Source organism: Hydra vulgaris, chromosome 10 (genome assembly GCF_038396675.1).
Source record: "Hydra vulgaris chromosome 10, alternate assembly HydraT2T_AEP".
Taxonomy (NCBI): Eukaryota; Metazoa; Cnidaria; class Hydrozoa; order Anthoathecata; family Hydridae; genus Hydra; species Hydra vulgaris.
The window spans coordinates 19,284,159-19,301,998 of NC_088929.1; the positions used below are offsets into that span (position 1 = coordinate 19,284,159).

The 17,840-nt window shown below is 28.2% G+C and overlaps 1 protein-coding gene and 1 long non-coding RNA gene across 3 annotated transcripts; one reads left to right on the forward strand and one right to left on the reverse strand.

Annotated features, from left to right (window-relative positions):
- Positions 1-1,334: 1,334 nt before the first annotated feature.
- LOC136085832 (uncharacterized) lies at positions 1,335-17,626 on the forward strand. Its single transcript, XM_065807430.1, has 2 exons — positions 1,335-1,901; positions 15,123-17,626. Exon 2 carries the CDS (start codon positions 15,894-15,896, stop codon positions 16,653-16,655), a length of 762 nt encoding a protein of 253 aa, XP_065663502.1. The 5' UTR covers positions 1,335-1,901; positions 15,123-15,893; the 3' UTR covers positions 16,656-17,626.
- LOC136085831 (uncharacterized) lies at positions 7,843-13,740 on the reverse strand. 2 transcript variants are annotated; one of them, XR_010641215.1, is made up of 6 exons: positions 13,674-13,740; positions 13,431-13,454; positions 13,316-13,339; positions 13,196-13,219; positions 12,860-13,078; positions 7,843-7,915 (listed from the first exon to the last, which is right to left on the reverse strand). It is a non-coding gene; the product is annotated as an uncharacterized LOC136085831 (long non-coding RNA). The 2 variants fall into 2 exon arrangements; XR_010641214.1 differs by having other exon boundaries at positions 13,316-13,454; positions 13,674-13,701.
- Positions 17,627-17,840: the final 214 nt, after the last annotated feature.

The following is a 17,840-nucleotide window of genomic DNA, read 5'->3' on the forward strand; positions in this document are numbered from 1 at the left end:
ATATTTTATAGAACGTTTATGCCTACGCATAAAACGACAAAAACTAATTATTATGCTCAAATAATGAAATTAGGATTTAGCCGATAACTTCCGCATCACCCGTTATTATGGTTTGTAAGAGTCTGAGGCTAATCAGAAATTTCTTCCCATGTGCAAAAAGGGAGCACGCCAATTAAATTATCTCGATTCTCGATCGAGAATTCACCTTCCATCTCGATTTCATGTACTCTGATCTCGTTTGAAATGATTTTATATGGCAAAGTTTTTATATCAGAATCAATTGGGGCTATAAAATGTGTCTGAACTTAAAAAAGTATCTAGTTTAGTTTGGTTTTTATCATGTTTTTCCTGTTTCTTTAGCCGTTTCAAAAGATACTGAAAAACGGACAACTTTTTTCTTTTATCCATTTTCAAGGAATTTAATAACAATAAGAATTATATAAAGTTTCTCCCTTCTAAATAAAAGTTTTAATTAAAAACTCGTTAGACAATATATAATACTTTCGTAATTATTGTTAAACATACTAATAAAAAAAATTACAAACATGTTAAAGCAACTGATCAACTATAATAATAAAGTAATTATGATATAGAGTAAATATGCTGAATAAGCAAAAAAGAGTCCCGGTGTCACAGGAAATTTTGCAGCTAGGAAATTTTGCGGCTGCGGCATAATTTCCGAGGAAAATCTGCTGCTCAGCTGCATTATTTCCTAGGAAATATTGCCGCTTGCAGTAAAATTTGTTGCTGAAAAAAGCCATTTAATTGTCAATCTTTCCTAACATCATTTCTTCGAAATTTCAATTTTTTTGCCTAAACGAACAAGCTAAATTGAAGGAGCACACTATAAAGTTCAAATTAAAATTAACTTAAAATTTGTAAAGGATTAATCATAGTTCTTTTTCATCTTTTTAAATCAATTTACTTTTTATGTACGCTACATAATAAAAACCTTTGCCTTAATAAAAGTAACCTTTAAAAGTAATCCTCCTTAACCAATTAAAATAGTTATAAAATAAAATCTTTTTAATTGATAATTTTACTTTTATTAACATTAAATATAAAATAGTTGGTTTTGCTAATATTTTTATAAATTTAATTTATGCTAATATTTCTAGCTTTCAATGAACTTTTTCGAAGTACTTTATTCATTGCCACACTATATATTAAGCTGAATTGAATAATTATAACAAAATAAAACTCTAAGACAAGAGTTGATAATATACTTAAAAAAGTACAGAAATTTGTTATAGAAAAAATATTTATGGCATATTTCGTATGCATATTTCGCAATTCCACTCCTGCACTAAATTGTCTTCTTTAACTTTAACTTCGAAAACGGATAGCGGAATTAAAAATGGCAGACGTGTTTGTAAAGTTTTAATCATTGATATAATAATATTTGAATAAATAAAGAATTTTTATAATTTGGAAGATTAAAATCCATTCATTCAAAATTCGGATTTTATTTTCATCAAAACTTGAAATTCATAACTTCAAAACTTGAAATTCTGAACTTTAAAACTTGGAATTCAATCATTTAAAAGTTGGAAACTAGAGAAGATTACTTGGGTGATAAATCCAATTTATTGAATGAAAAGATCTAATCAGATAAGCAGAAAAGAAGCATGAACTAGTAGAGAAACTAAAGTATCAAGAAAATATCAAGAAGATATTATTCTTTTTTTTTCTTTTTTCTTCTTGCTATCTCTGAGTATTTGTTATTTGAGACCATTTGTTGTTTGGAAGTGTTGGCTTGTTTACTAATTTTTATTTCAATTTTCATTTATTTTTAACTTTTTAACTACTTAATTACTTATTGTTCTGGATTATTATAAGTGTATTTATATTTAGTGTACTACCTTTATATTCATTTATCATACTACTTCCATGATATCTTGGTATGTATATTGGCATGATATTGTTGCTTATATTCTAAAATTACTCGTTTTTCTTTTTTAAAGTACTGTTTATTGCTATTTTTTTATTATAGTTATTGCTATATACTTTTCGGTACTTTTTATTATAATTGTTGTTGTATTTAGTACTTTTTGTTGTATTTGTTGTATTACTTGTATTACTTGCTTTGTTGTATTGTTGTATTACTATTTTACTGTATTTGTACGTAGTTGCTAATGTTTTATGTTATGTATTATAGCTACTGTATTATTATCTCTCATCTCCTTGAATTTATAATTATTCATTACTGTTTACAAGCTATATTTCATCTAACAAACTCCATTTTTTTCTAAGATCATAAATTACTAAATATAACCAAATTGTTTTAAAATCATAATACCTCGCTATGCCATCTAAGACTATTCAATTTGGATCTCGTTCTGACCTTAAGCTTGACCAAACATTATCACACAAGAATACTAATTTACAATATTCTCTTGACACTACATCAAGTCCTCAAAATTCAACTTCAGATCTAAATAATCCTCAAGATTCAATTAATTGTAAATACTATGACACCATAGATTTCAATAAAAAAGTTAATCCTAATTCAGATCTTTATATTCATCTCAACATTGCTTCTTTACCATATCACATTGACGATCTCTGCAGCTTTATTAGCACTCTTAATACATTACCTTTGGCAATAGGTATTACTGAGTCAAACTTATATGTAAATGATTCAAATATAACAAGCATATCTATAAATGGTTTTAACATTGAGCATTGTCCCACTGAGGCTAAAAAAGGGGGTGCTCTTCTATATCTAAACTCTAATTTAAACTACATAGTTCGCAACGACCTAGAGATCTACTCTTTCAAATATCTTGAATCCATTTTTGTTGAAATTATAAAGCCTCACTTAAAAAATATAATAATTGGCTGCATATATCGACATCCGTCTATGAATCAAGACGATTTCACTAATAATTATTTAACTCCACTAATACGATAAGCTAAATATTGAAAAAAAAAGTATTTTACTTATGGGGGATTTTAATATGGATATACTAAAACATAATGAATTAAATCCTATATCTAGCTACCTTGACTCGCTTATTTCTTTTTCACTACATCCTGTTATTACTCTACCGACACGCATAACAGCTAAATCACAAACACTTATTGATAACATCTTTATAAACTTTAATTCACCTGACCAAATCTCTGGCAATCTTACTATTTCAATATCTGATCATATGGCTCAATTTATCTACATTCCAAGAAAAACTAATCACCCTAAAAAAATTATATTCTACAGGCGATGCTTCAAGAACTTTAACAAAAATATATTTATTGAAGATGTTTCCAACATTAACTGGGCCCTTTATATTAAAAAAGATGATGATGTAAATCAATCTATCAGTTTTCTTTTAAAGACATTTGAAAAAATATTAGACCAACATGCTCCATACAAAAAACTAACTAAGCAGCAAATTAAACTTAAATCAAAACCATGGATCACCAATGGCATACTTAAATCTATTTCTATTAAAAACAAACTATATAAAAAACACACAAAATGTAAAGATATTAGTACTAAAAATGAGCTGTTTTCTAAATTTAAGTTTTATAGAAACAGAATCAGCAATCTACTAAAAAGTAGTAAAAAATCTTATTACACAACCTATTTTAGTAAAAACTTAAACAATATTAAGAATACTTGGAAAGGGATAAAAGAAATCATTAATATAAAACCTTCCTACTATAGTTCAACTCTCAAACTTAAATTGAAAGAAAATATTATAACAGATCCAACTACTGTATCAAATATATTAAACAACTTTTTTGTTACTATCCAAAACAAACTTCAAAACAAAAACATACCTTCAACATCCAAATTTACTGACTATTTCAACTCTCCAAATTCTAATACGTTCTTTATTGATCCTGTCACAGAGAATGAAATCTCTGGTCTTATTAAAACCACTCTTAAAACTGGAAAAAGCTTTGGTCCTAATAGCCTTCCTACATTCCTTCTTAAACTTATTCCAGACCTAATTTCTAAACCTCTCAGTATTATTATAAATAACTCATTTCAAAACGGTTTATTCCCAGATGCTTTCAAAGTTGCTAAAGTCATTCCAATATTTAAGAAAGGTTCTATAATGGATATGTCTAACTACCGACCTATCTCTCTTCTTTCAAACCTAAGCAAACTCTTCGAAAAAGCTATGCATAAGAGGCTCGATGCATTTTTGAATAAATTTAAATGCCTTTACAAACACCAGTATGGGTTTTGTGTTAATCATTACACGACTCACTCACTTATTAAAATTACTGAGTCAATTAGAAAAGCTCTTGATAATAAAAACTTTGCATGCGGTGTCTTTGTAGATCTACAAAAAGCTTTTGATACAGTAGATCATTCTATCCTACTCAAGAAATTAGAATATTATGGAATCAGAGGAATACCTCTTAAATGGTTTACCTCCTATCTTCACAACAGATCTCAGTTTGTCTCAGTCGGTGACTCAAAATCTACTCAAATAAAATGTTCCAACGGTGTTCCTCAAGGCTCAGTATTAGGACCACTACTTTTTCTTCTCTATATTAATGACCTCAATAACTCAATTAAGTATGCAACTCCTTACCACTTTGCTGATGATACTAACTTGCTCATTATCAACAAATCTTTAAAAAAAATTAACAAATACATTAATCATGATCTTGCCAATTTAATTCAGTGGCTTCGCTCAAATAAGCTTTCCCTCAACTGTAACAAAACTGAACTGGTCATATTCAAATCTAAAAAAACAAAAATCAATAAAAATTCAAACTTTAGATTAAGTGGCCAGAAAATCATTCCTGTAAACTCAATCGAATATCTTGGAATTATAATTGATTCCAACCTATCGTTTGTATCTCACCTCAAAGACTTAGCCTTAAAATTGCGCAGATCAAATGGAATGCTGGCTAAAGTTCGCCATTATGTCAATCTGAAAGCATTATTAAACATATATCATGCCATTTTTGGCTCGCATATACGATATGCTTGTCAAATATGGGGACAATCTCAACAGTAAGAAGTTTTAAGGATATCTCATCTTCAAAACAAAGCTTTAAAAATAATACATTTTCAGAATTACAAATCCAATCCTAATGTGTTTTATCTTACTTCTAAGATCCTTAAACTATGTGACCTTGTTCAATTCTTGAATTGCCAGTTTGTCTGGAACCACCAACACAAAAACCTACCTCTTACCTTCAACAATTTCTTCCCCAAAAATGCAAATAACCGATACTATCTTCGATCAACTTCAATCAATCTCAATCTTGCAGTCTTAAATCATCGTTCTGTTACTTATGGATATAAGTCCATAAAAAACCAAAGTATAAAATCTTGGAATAACCTTCCCTATGACCTAAAAGCTCTCCATTCAATTTATGTAACCTATTCCATTTCTTCCTAATCAAATACAGTTTATAAATACAAAGATATGCGTATCTATGTATAAGTGTTTGTGATAAGCGCATGTGAATAAGTGCGAGTGTATATGTATGTATGTGTATATGTATACATGGATGTGTATGTGTATATTTATATATATTTATATGTGTATATATGTGTGTGCGTGTGTATGTAAGTATATATATTTATATATATATTTGTGTGTGTGTATGTAAATGTATGTATATATATATATGTATATATATATATGTATATATGTATATATGTATATATGTATATATGTATATATGTATATATATATATATATATATATATATATATATATATATATATATATATATATATATATATATATATATATATATATATGTATATATGTATATATGTATATATGTATGTGTGTATGTATATATATATATATAAATGTGTATGTGTGTATGTGTATATATATGTGTATGTATATATATGTATATGTGTATGTATGTGTGTATATATATATATATGTGTGTTTATATATGTGTCTATATATGTGTGTATGTAACATAATGTGTGTATGAACATATTTTAATATTCTGAAATTTTCATAATTACTGTCGTGTAAGGTTTTTATATAACCAACTTTATTAATATATTTGATTATCTATTTGAGTTTATAAATTACAGTATAGTATAAATCACATTAATAAAAGGTGTATGTGTGTGACTAATACTAAATGACTATTATTCTTTTTATGATTATTGCAATTATTTTTATTGTTGTCATTTTATTTTTATTATTATCATTATACTCTTATCATTGTATTGTTATTATTGTTACTACTATCACTCTTATTATTATAATTATTAGTATTTTACTCCTTTAACTTTTAATGTTTGCTTTGTTACAGCTGTGGACGATTATTACTATTAACATTAACAATATATTTAGTAGCTTTTATTTAGGAGGGGTGACATTAGTAAAAAATAAGGCCTTCCGTTTGTCGGCGTGCGGGTCTCATTTATCGACCGAAGGCCTTCGGTTGCGGGTATGCGGGTCATTTTTCCATTTTAGAAGGCCTACAACGGAAGGACTCGCATAATGTATTTAGGGCGTTAGAATTTTAAGACCGGCGCTTTATTTAAATAATTCAAAGCAAAATAAAATATGGCTTCTAAAAGGAAAGCTGAATGGTCTGATAAAGCAGTACAATTAGAATCAAAGAAATACGTTAAACTGGATCAATATGGTAACAATATACAATGCTTGCTATGCAATGTTGGAATCAAAGTCAGAAAGGGGAGATCTTTTACTACACATGAGTACGATCAACATTGTAAATCCATTTCACACGAGTTATGTGTTCGTAAAGAAAATGAAGCCGGGCATTCCCAAACAAATATACATCAGTTTTTTCCAGTTGTTTTTCCCAAAGATTCGAAATTAGAAATTGTGGCTAATTCTGAAATTGATTTTAGTATTATTCCTGAAGCTAAAATAAAATTAACTAAACCATGCGACGGTGTATTTAATAAGAGAAGAGAACTTGTAATCCTTTTTAACTCATATGACATTATGGATAGTATGATAACTGATAATTCAAAATTTGTTAAAATAGATGATAAAACTTATATTCATAGTATTCGATGTACAAGAAATCACATCAAAAAATGTGATCACTGCATTAATTTATGTAGAAATCGATCATTCACTAGCCGATTAGAATAGGTATGTTACATGAAATTTTTAAATTGATTAATTTATAGATTGGTATATATATCATTAGAAAGAGCTATAATTCAGTATTTTAATGGTGAAAAAATTAAGAAAATCGAACAATTCAACAAAAAGTTATAAGGTTTTAAGTAACAAATTTTTGATATATGGATTTCTTGAAGAAACTGTGGTCAAAATTAAGTTATTCTTAACGTAAATTGTTATAACTTTGTCAATTATTATCAAAACGCCTACCACTTGGTATCAAAAGAAAGGTGTAAAAGGGAACTACAAATTTTTAATAGTTTTGAGCAACAGGGCGTATTTAGGGGACTAGCGGGGGCACCAAACCACCACCTATACCGTCTAAAAAATCATTTTTTTAAAAAGAAAATGAGCTTATCTTTACAAAATTTGTAATTTTTAAATTTAACAAACTGATTAAATTTGCTTCCAGACCATTGCCAAATATGAGATGTGTATTTTTGAGTTAAGGGTGGATGGTGGTGTGATGGTAACGCAGCATATTATCAAAAATGACAAATGAACAAAAATATCTCTATTTTTATTAAAATAAATAAATCTAATACAAAATTCAAAAATTCAATTTCACTTCTTTACAACATATATTAATGGTATAAAGATTGACTTTGGGTAAGGGGCGTATGCCCCCCTCCGTCTTTTAAACCTAAAAAAAATTTAAAAAGTGTTTTAATAATTTTAATAAATTTAAACTGATACTATTTAAAATAATGGAAATTAGTATAAAATTTTTTTTACCACGTTACCAGAGGCATCAAAGAATCTATATTTTTATAAAACAGAGCATTGTAACCGTTTCCCTCTTTAATCTAAAAAAAAAGAAAAACTAAATATTATTTTGAAAGAAAAATTGTAATTAATTTGTCTTGGCTTTTAGTTAATGATTAAAAATTTAAGTTTCAATAATGAAATTTAATAATCATTGTTAACGATAGACACGACGAGAACGTAAGCCAGAGCCGTCTATTATAAAGTGGCAAATCACGTCATTTGCAATTTGGACATTCCATGCCAAATCAGCATGACATGTCACTTTTTATTTTTGGTTCTGCAAGTTTTCACATTATTTTGAATTTTTTTTTTTTGTCAATTAAACCTAAAATCATTAAAAATAAAGGTAATTAAAAAACTACTCTATTTAATCCAATATAGTGAAAAAATTATTTAATGTATCCAATATTTTGCATTAACACTTTAAAAAATTACAACATGTAATTTGAAAGACTATACATTAAATTTCATTTGGATTGTATATTGAATCTCCAAAAAAATCTGTTCGATATTTACTAATACAACTTTTTAATACATGTGAAAACTAACAAAGGCATAAAAAAGTTTACATGTGCAGGCTAACCTGAACTGACTTGGTACCTTTTTGCAAGTCACACCACTTGCGGTACCTAATTTGCAAGTCACACCACTTGCAGTACCTGTTTTGCAAGTCACACCACTTGCGGGTACCATTTTGCAAGTCACACCACTTGCAGGTACCATTTTGCAAGTCACACCACTTGCAGTACATGTTTTGCAAGTCACACCACTTGCGGGTACCATTTTGCAAGTCACACCACTTGCAGTACCTGTTTTGCAAGTCACACCACTTGCAGGTACCATTTTGAAAGGCACATCACTTGCGGTACCTAATTTGCAAGTCACACCACTTGCAGATACTTTTTTGCAAGCTACACCACTGCAGTACCTGTTTTGCAAGTCACACCACTTGCAGTACTTGGCTTGCCTATTTTGCAAGTCTATCTTACCTATTTTACAAGCCACACCTATTGCTGGTGCTTTATTTATATACATATATATAATATACATTTATATAACATTTAACTTTATTTATATATAGTATACTTACATCACAAACTAATATTATTACAGTTTATTACATGTTCACTTAAAAAACCACAGTCATTTTATGAAAATATCAACTCTCCTGATATAACATCAGCTGCAAGCTGGAGTTTTTTCATGCAATAGTCAATAGCTTCTGAATCAGTTTCATCTTTTTTCCAGTACGAGATAGTGTAAATTCTGTCTTCATTCCTTTTATTTATTTTTTCTACTCTCTCATCATACAAGACAGACTTCAATTTGTCTGTGTCGTACCATTCGTGACAGAGTTTTCTGCCTACAATTTTTTCGGACATAACCGCATCTAAATCATCAAGTTGCTTTGTAGGCAAGTGTTTATATAAAATTTTTATTTCATTGTTAGTTAGAACTTGCAGCTCTCGCTCTAACTTTTTTGTTTGTTTTTCATCCATTTTTTGACGCTTGCATGCCTGTCTTTTAGAAATCTCTGCTCGAATTTCAGCATGCTTTAATCGATTTATCATTCTTTCTTTATGAGCTGCATGAACTGACAATGAAACAACATTTTCTCTAGATAATTGGTTAAGGCTATCCAGATAATCTAAAGTCTTATTCTTTTTTGATCTTAACTTGGAAGATATATAACAAATTGACGCATTAGGTGATCGTTCTTTGGCATCACTAAACATACCCATTAACTCTTCACTACCTATATTAAGTCTTGCACTTGCCGTCTCTTCTTTGAGTATCTCAGTAACTGTAATCAAGAAATACCTCTTATATTGTCTATTCAAAACATCTTCCACCGCAACAAGACATGAAGAAATCATTTTGATAAGCTGTGCATCAATAGAACATAAACTTGTTACAGATTCTAAAACATTTGGGATAAGAGGATTTCCAAAAAAATCGGTTGTTCTGCATAACAGTGCGCCTGGATCAGATTTGCAATTTTTAATTATTTGCAAAACATCTTTTACTACCTGAATACCAGCAACATGGTCAAAACTTGCATTATCTGCTGACACATAAAATATTTGCATCCAGGGTCCAGTAAGAAGTTTTCCAAATACTGCAAGCACACACATTTGTTTTATTGCAGTTGAATTTAAAAAAGCTGCACGTAGTAGCCTTTGTAAACTTTGACATTTTACTGTTCCAACAGTAAGAAAATGTTCAAACTCTTTATAGTGTTTAATAAAAATAAAACAAGTATGGAACACTACGTGAAGACGGTTGCCACGATATCTTGGAATGATACATCGTGGTAATCTTTATTGTCTAAAAAATTAACAAATCCTTTTGGATCACCTTTGACGTCTTTAAACCTCATTTTGTTCATAGCCATAACAATTTTAACTGCCATACAATCATTACCAAATAACTCACAACTTTCAGATTCTAGAGACTTCAATGCTGATCGACATGAAGTAGCAATTGTTTCGAGAGGGTGCAAATGGCAGTTTAGCTCATTCAGATTTTTGCCCCAAGTTTCACAAATTTTGGTTATGGTAAGATGATTTACTGCCACTCTATCTGACATTGTATTTGATATATTTGAGATGATCAAACTACGACAATCCACAAAGGAGAGCAAGTGAAAATCTGAATAAATTGAAGCCATATGATCTACAGCTTTACATATATGGTTTTCATAATCATCAGCTGTCCCTCCTGGTAACTGGTCTAGAGTAATGACTTAACATTTATTCTTTGATGTTAAGTGTACACTGTTAATATGAACACCTTCTTGCGTTGTGGAATCAAACCCAAGAGTAAGATTATTATTACTGATAGCCCACTCTGCTGATTGCAGGTCTGATATACTGCCAAGCTCACAAGCCATTCGCTCAACAGTACTACGCTGGGGAATATCCGAAAATTTAACACCAAGATATTGTAGAATTTTCTCAAACAGGAATGGAATGTTAATTGTTGGGACATTAGACAACAACATGCTATAAATTACCATCCTAGTTTGTAATGTATAAGTTTTATTATCATCTGACCTGAATGCAACTTGACAATCACCTTCCTCCATTTGGATCATATCATTTTCTAAATTGGCAATTGCTATTTTATTTTTTCTATTAACAACATTATGTTTTAGCATTACTTGTCTTAACTTTTCTCTCTCTTTAATTTTTCTTGCATTTTTTGAAATTATAAGATTGCGAATACGCCTACTGTAATAGTTTGTTTGTAATTTTTTTTTTAGGTGTCTTACTTCTGTCCTTGAAGCTTTTATTATTTCTTCTTTTCTCTTAACACTTTGCCTTAAAACTTTTAATTTATATGGCATGCTCTTCAATTTGGCTTTTACTAAAGCTATCTTATTTTGGTATTTCCTAGAAGTACTTGCTAATATTGAAGACAAAACTGACAACCTTTTTTTAAACATTATTTTCTTAGGAGTAAGTTTTTCTCTTGAAGTACTTTGAAATTCTGAAATATCACATGTGGAAGATACAGGATTACTATTATTTGAAGATAATACTTTTTCATGTTCTGACAATGTTGAAACTGTTTCACGAGGGTAATTGGTACTACTAGAAGTAGACTCTAATGACTGTGCTATTGTATCCACTGGTCTATGAGAAACAAAAAGGTCGTTGCAAAAGGCAAAAAAAAATTTAGAACTTCTTTTATAATTGTGAGTCCATTTTTTGGCTATATTTACAAGGCTATAGATATTATTAGTGGTTAAATTGAAGCCAAAATACTGATTGGCTAATTCAAGAGTTTTAGTAAACGACTCTCCATTTTCAATAAATATAAAAAGTATATGGCCGTTCCTACACTCAATCTTTGAATCAGAAGGCAATGTGAAACTATCAATTAAATGTTTTTTGAATGCTTTATGAAATATAAGCGACGTTTTTGTTGGGGCCATATTACGTAAAAAAGTTATTATGTGTATAAATACTTAACATTTGGATAATTTTACTATAAAAAGAAAATGCTATACGTCAGTCTAAAAACTACTTCATACCTTCTATAACAAATGAATGATTGTCAATCACTATGTTTTCAATATCAATTAAAATATATACTCAAAATAAAAAGTTCCTGTTGTTTAAGAAAAAAATTACAATCTTTATTTTTACTTTATCTGACACATCAGTGTCATTATTTAGTATACTGATGAGCACCATATTTAAAACATTATAAATTTCAAAGAACAAAATTTTTGTATTGTATAAAGTGTACGTAAAAGATATTTTAATGTATACAAAATCTTTTTGCTTGTTATAATAAATGTGACATTCTCAAAACAGTTTCTGCATAATGGCATAATATTAATATAATATGGCATAATATTTTTTTATTCACATTATTATTAATATTATTATTTTCATTATATTATTATTGCAATTATTAATATCATCTTTATTTATTAGTGCTTTTTTTTCCTTTTTTTAATTTTTTTTTCTTATTTATAATTCTTTCTGTGTTTTTATTTTTATTTATTCTGTGTTTTTTTCTTTTTTTTTAAGTGTCACTCCATTGACTAGTTTTTAACTATATGAGTGACACCTAACCTTATTTATGCAAGTTTATAAAATATTATTGTAAATTTAAATAAATAGATAAATTAGGAAATTACTTTTAATGATGAAAACAATCTAAATAAAAATCTAAACTAGAAGTTCATACATAAGTAATAAGTTTTACTAAGTTATAATAACAGAAAAAAAATTTTTTTTATACATTTATTACATTTTGCAAAATAAACTAAGGTATCTCATAAAAATCTCAAGTTTTCAGTTGATCAAATTATGGTGAAAAGTTAAACCAATGCAATACTTAATACGACAGAACTCTTTAAAAATAACAACTAAGTCTGTATCATTTAAACTATTTTTGTTCAGACAATGCATGAGCACATTAAATTACAATAAAACACTAATTATAGGTGTTGTAATAAATGTTACCTTCTCTGCTTGCTTTTCTGTTGCCCCTTCTGTTTCCACGCCTTCCATTAAATCTTCGACCATCACTATCTGGCCCAGCACCTGAGTAGGGAAGATTACTTGCCCACCTAAATCCTGGCCTATCTTCCCCACCATGGTGGACCCAATTTAAAAAAGATTGATTTGTTAGGGGTCCTGGGTGCTGAGCACGATAGATTTTATAATCATCATATGTTAACGCTGAAGCAAAATATAAATTATGCAAAATATATGTGAAAACAATGGTTATAATAAATGAAACATAACATCACCTGTATATGAAAATCTTGTAAATAAATAAATTATATTTAACCCTACCAGTGGTAGCAGAGGTGGATGCAACTAAAGATTAAAAGAGTGTGCATTATTTATATGATTTTAGATTAGATAATATAAATGTTTTATCATTACTTAAACAAGCAAAATAAAGAACCTTACCAGTGGTAACAGAAGGAGACACAACTAAAAATTAAAAGAAAAAGTATTATTTAAGTAAAATAAAATTATCAATAATAAACTAAATAAGTGTAAAAAATGAAAAAGACACTCTCACCAGGGGCAACAGAAGGAGGTGCAACTAAAGATAACAAGAAAAAAGATTTTTATGCAATAGGTAACAATTTCATAAATAAAATTTTTACTCTTAGCAGAAAAAAACTTAATGTGAAATCTTAATTTAACTCTAGTGGTTCTAGTAATAGAACCACTAGAGTTAAATTAAAATTTAAAAATCCGTCAAAGTTAGGAACTAGTAAACATTATAACTCATCAAATCATTCAACTTTATTTTACTTACTATTTCTTTTCAAATCACCTAAAAATAAAAAAGAATGTAGTCAATTAAAATAAATTAAACTAAATAGCTTTTAAATTAGAACTGATTGGATATAATAATTATTGGACACATGGCACTATACTTTAAACAAATTAAAAAACAATATAATTATATATTAACTTTCCTTACTAATTTCCTTTTCTAATTGACCTATAGAAAAATAAAGTATTATTAAGTAAAACTATGAGTATAATGGATAGACAGCATAAAATACTGTTAGTCTCTAATACAATGTATAAAACTTTCAAATACAAGTAATGCTGATTGAATAATAAAACCAAATTTTTAAATAGTAAATTACTAACAGAAATAACTTAAAAAATAATACTAACTAATTCTCTCTAGCGCTTGTTGATCTAAAGAATCAAAACTTCAAACTCATCAATTAAGTTTCATTAACAAACATAAATTTAAAACGTAAAATAATTATATTTATAAATTTAAGTAAGAACTTTTTATACTTTTAGCAAACCACTTTATAAAAAGTGAAATACAAATAACATATTACTAAACTAAAAGGTGAAATACAAATAACTAATACTAAACTAAATTAACTAACTGATGTTTACATTGTCTGCATTGTTGTCGAAAAAATTTCTCTGAGACAACTCATCGATTAGATCGGAGTGTTTAGCCATTTTTATAATAGTTTTTTTGCTAAATCCAATAATATTACTTTATTTTAAACAGACTTTATAAGTACCATATTGATAAATCTATACCCAATAATATTAGACATAATATAATATATTATGTCTAATATTATTGGGTATTAATAATACTATTATATATTATTTTATAATTTATTATACTAATACTATTAGTCTAATAGTATTAGTATAATAAATTATTAAATAATATATAATAGAATTATTAATACCCAATAATATTAGACATAATATATTATATTATGTCTAATATTATTGGGTATAGATTTAATATTAGATATAATAGATATAATATTATATAATAGATATAATAGACATAATATTAGACATAATATTTTATAGTATTATAATATTATGAAAACATGTATCATATTTTCTATTAGAAAAACTTTTTAATAGTAATTGTTATTGATTTATAAAAACGAATATTTAATATCCTTCAGTACCCCCCCCCCCTTCTCCCCTAAACAGAAGTCGGAAAAACAAAATATAGGTATCAAAAGTGAGGGTAAAAATAGGGTATCTGCTAGTTAAAATAAATTCATGAAATTTGGCATGTGCATAGAAAACATATAAACTTAAAAAAAAGAATAGGATAGAAAAAAAAAGAAGATAATATCTTTAACATTTACTAAGCACAAGAAGTACAACACACTTTTTGATATCAATAAATAACACTTTAACTTACGTCAATATAATAAAAAAAATACTCTTTAAAAAAGTTCAACTATTCTACTTTTAGAAAAACTTCTAATTGAAGGTATTACTTCATTATTAAATCTGAAAAAAGAACTTTTGGCAATTGGAATTACTGTTTCAGAAACCAATCAAATTTCAGGATATGGTTCCTTTTTCCGATCATTTCATAAACTTTATAAAGAAAATCCTAAACAAAATGGAACTCTACTACATGCAATGCAGTCTTGTCTAATTTCAAAAGCAAGTGGTAAAACGAATAAAAAATTTCAAATTGTGATGTTAGATTTTTTTTTAATGCTTCGAACATTTGGTAAATGTGTTCATAGATTTGTTGCTGCAAATAAAAAAATACATATACAATGCGTCACTGCAAAAACATCAAATAGTTTTATTCTTGATGTTTCTATAGATGGCCTTAACAAAAGATTAGATAACATTTATGACATAATGCCTGGAACCAATAAACTAATTGTGTCTCTATCTATGGATGCTACCAAAGTAATACCAGCCCTTCTAACTTGTGTAAAGTTTAATTGTATTGTCGGAAAGGTTGCACCAAATCATATACTGACAATGATGAAACACTTAGTGGTATTGACAGTGCAATAGATCTAGCAACAGAAGTTAAAGCAGTTGTTATAATGATTCACAACTGTCCTGAAGGAATGACACCAATGAAACTTCTATGTATTCATCCCCAAAGTACAAATGAAAGTAATCATAAATTCAATAATCACATTTATGATGTTTTAATAAGACATCCAAATTTTGATGATTTTTCATATTGCACAGATGGTGTATGATATGAAAGTAAATGGATAACAAAGACTTTATTCTGCATGAAAAAACAAGTGAAGTTGCTTTTATAGATGATAATCATGTTGTAAAAGCCATAAGAAACCAAATTTTGTCTGGGACTGAATTAAAAATAATTGGATCGTATCTGATTCAACCTGGAATATTTGCACATGCAAGTTTAAATATATCTAAAGATTTATATGAAGTTAAAGACTTTGCATCTGATGCTTTAGTGTTGGGAATTTGTGACCCTAAATTAATAAAAAAGATTATAGAAGCAGATTTTAACAGTCATGCAATTTCAAAGCAATCACAGTACATACTTTCTTTAACATTAGTATTTCTCAGACTTTTTCTTATTTCAACAAATGCTGACGATATTGATTTCCAATTAAGAATTGCCTTTAAATGGTGCGCAATGATTTGGTTTTTATCAATTGAAGGTATTCACTTTACAACTTTAAAGAACATTGTTACAAATACAATAGGTTCAATCTTTTTGTACCCACAGGAGCGAATTAAATGCCCTAGATATTGTACTGAAGAACCTTGTGAGCATTATTTTGGCTGTACTAGGCAATTTGAAAGAGAGTTCACAATTCGTGGTTTTATTCAGTATGATGATCGAATAAATCAATTTTTTTCATCTGCTTTTAGATCAGCATTAAACACTGGAGGAAATTCATCAAAAGGTTATGCCAGTACTTTAACTGGCTTGGTTGCATCTGTAACTGCAATGCAAGAAAAACAAAGAAAAAAGAAGTTATCTCTGCATTGAATTTATCACCTAATCAAGAAAAGGTTTCACTTGACCTTTTTTGTCACCAATCATTTGCTAGTAAACTATCAAAAATAGTTTTTCCAACAATAAATGAGTTTTCAGATAAAATGAGGGTTTTGCTTAATACATGCGGAATTGAAAAAACTTTGACTAAAAAATTTAGTTCTCTTTCAGATTTAAAGAATTTCTATATTTCCTTTATAGAGAAGTAGTCTGATAAAAGTAAACAGTAATCCCAACTTGGATAAAGAAATAATTGCTGATAATGGCTATGACACTGATGTTCAAGAAAAATTAATAGAAATAATTAATAATAGTTTACAGGAAGCAATTTTAGAAGATGAAGTGATTCACAGTGAGCCAGAGATAAACCATGTTGATGAGGTGTTGGTTGAGATTAACCAAAGCAACATTTATTTTCAGAAAATGTTCACTCAAATATCACTTAAGGACATTTGTGAAGAAGGGTTGGCATCTATTTCTGAGCAAGTTCATGTGTCGTTTAATAATCACCAAAAATCTAAATCATTATTACAACGTTGGTATAAACCAAATTTAAAAGATAAGTCTAGCATAGAAAAATTTAATGTAAAAACAGGGACTCTTTTTCAAGCTGAATTGACAACATGGGTTGTCATGAGTATTTTTCAAGCTGAATTGACAACATGGGTTGTCATGAGTATTTTTCAAGCTGAATTAACAACATGGGTTGTCATGAGTATTTTTCGGAAAGCATACAACAAATGGAGACCAACAGAAAATTGTAAAGTTCCTGTTGATAAAAAGGGCTTAGTTTTGATACATTGTACTTTAGCTGAACATGGAGCCTTAAACGGTAGCTACATACTCCCATATCAAAATGCCGAACAAGAAGAGATAAATAAAAATAAAAAAATGTATTTTATGAAAATTGATTGCCATGATATAACTAAATGGCTTGCTGCTGATTAAATTGTTTAAAGCCTTTTGAAGTTTCTTTTTGATTTATTTTTAAACTCGTTTTGGTACTCCATTAATAATTTTGCATTACTTTTTGTATATATTTATTTCATAACTATTTAGCAAAGATATATATATATATTTTTTAGAATGATAAGTGAAAAGATGAAGTTCTTAACTTCACTGATCTATATCACACACACACACACACACACACACACACACACACACACACACACACAC

Excerpts from the sequence above, each read along its gene's own strand:
- LOC136085832 (XM_065807430.1), top strand. The coding sequence starts at position 15,894 with ATGGATAACAAAGACTTTATTCTGCATGAAAAAACAAGTGAAGTTGCT.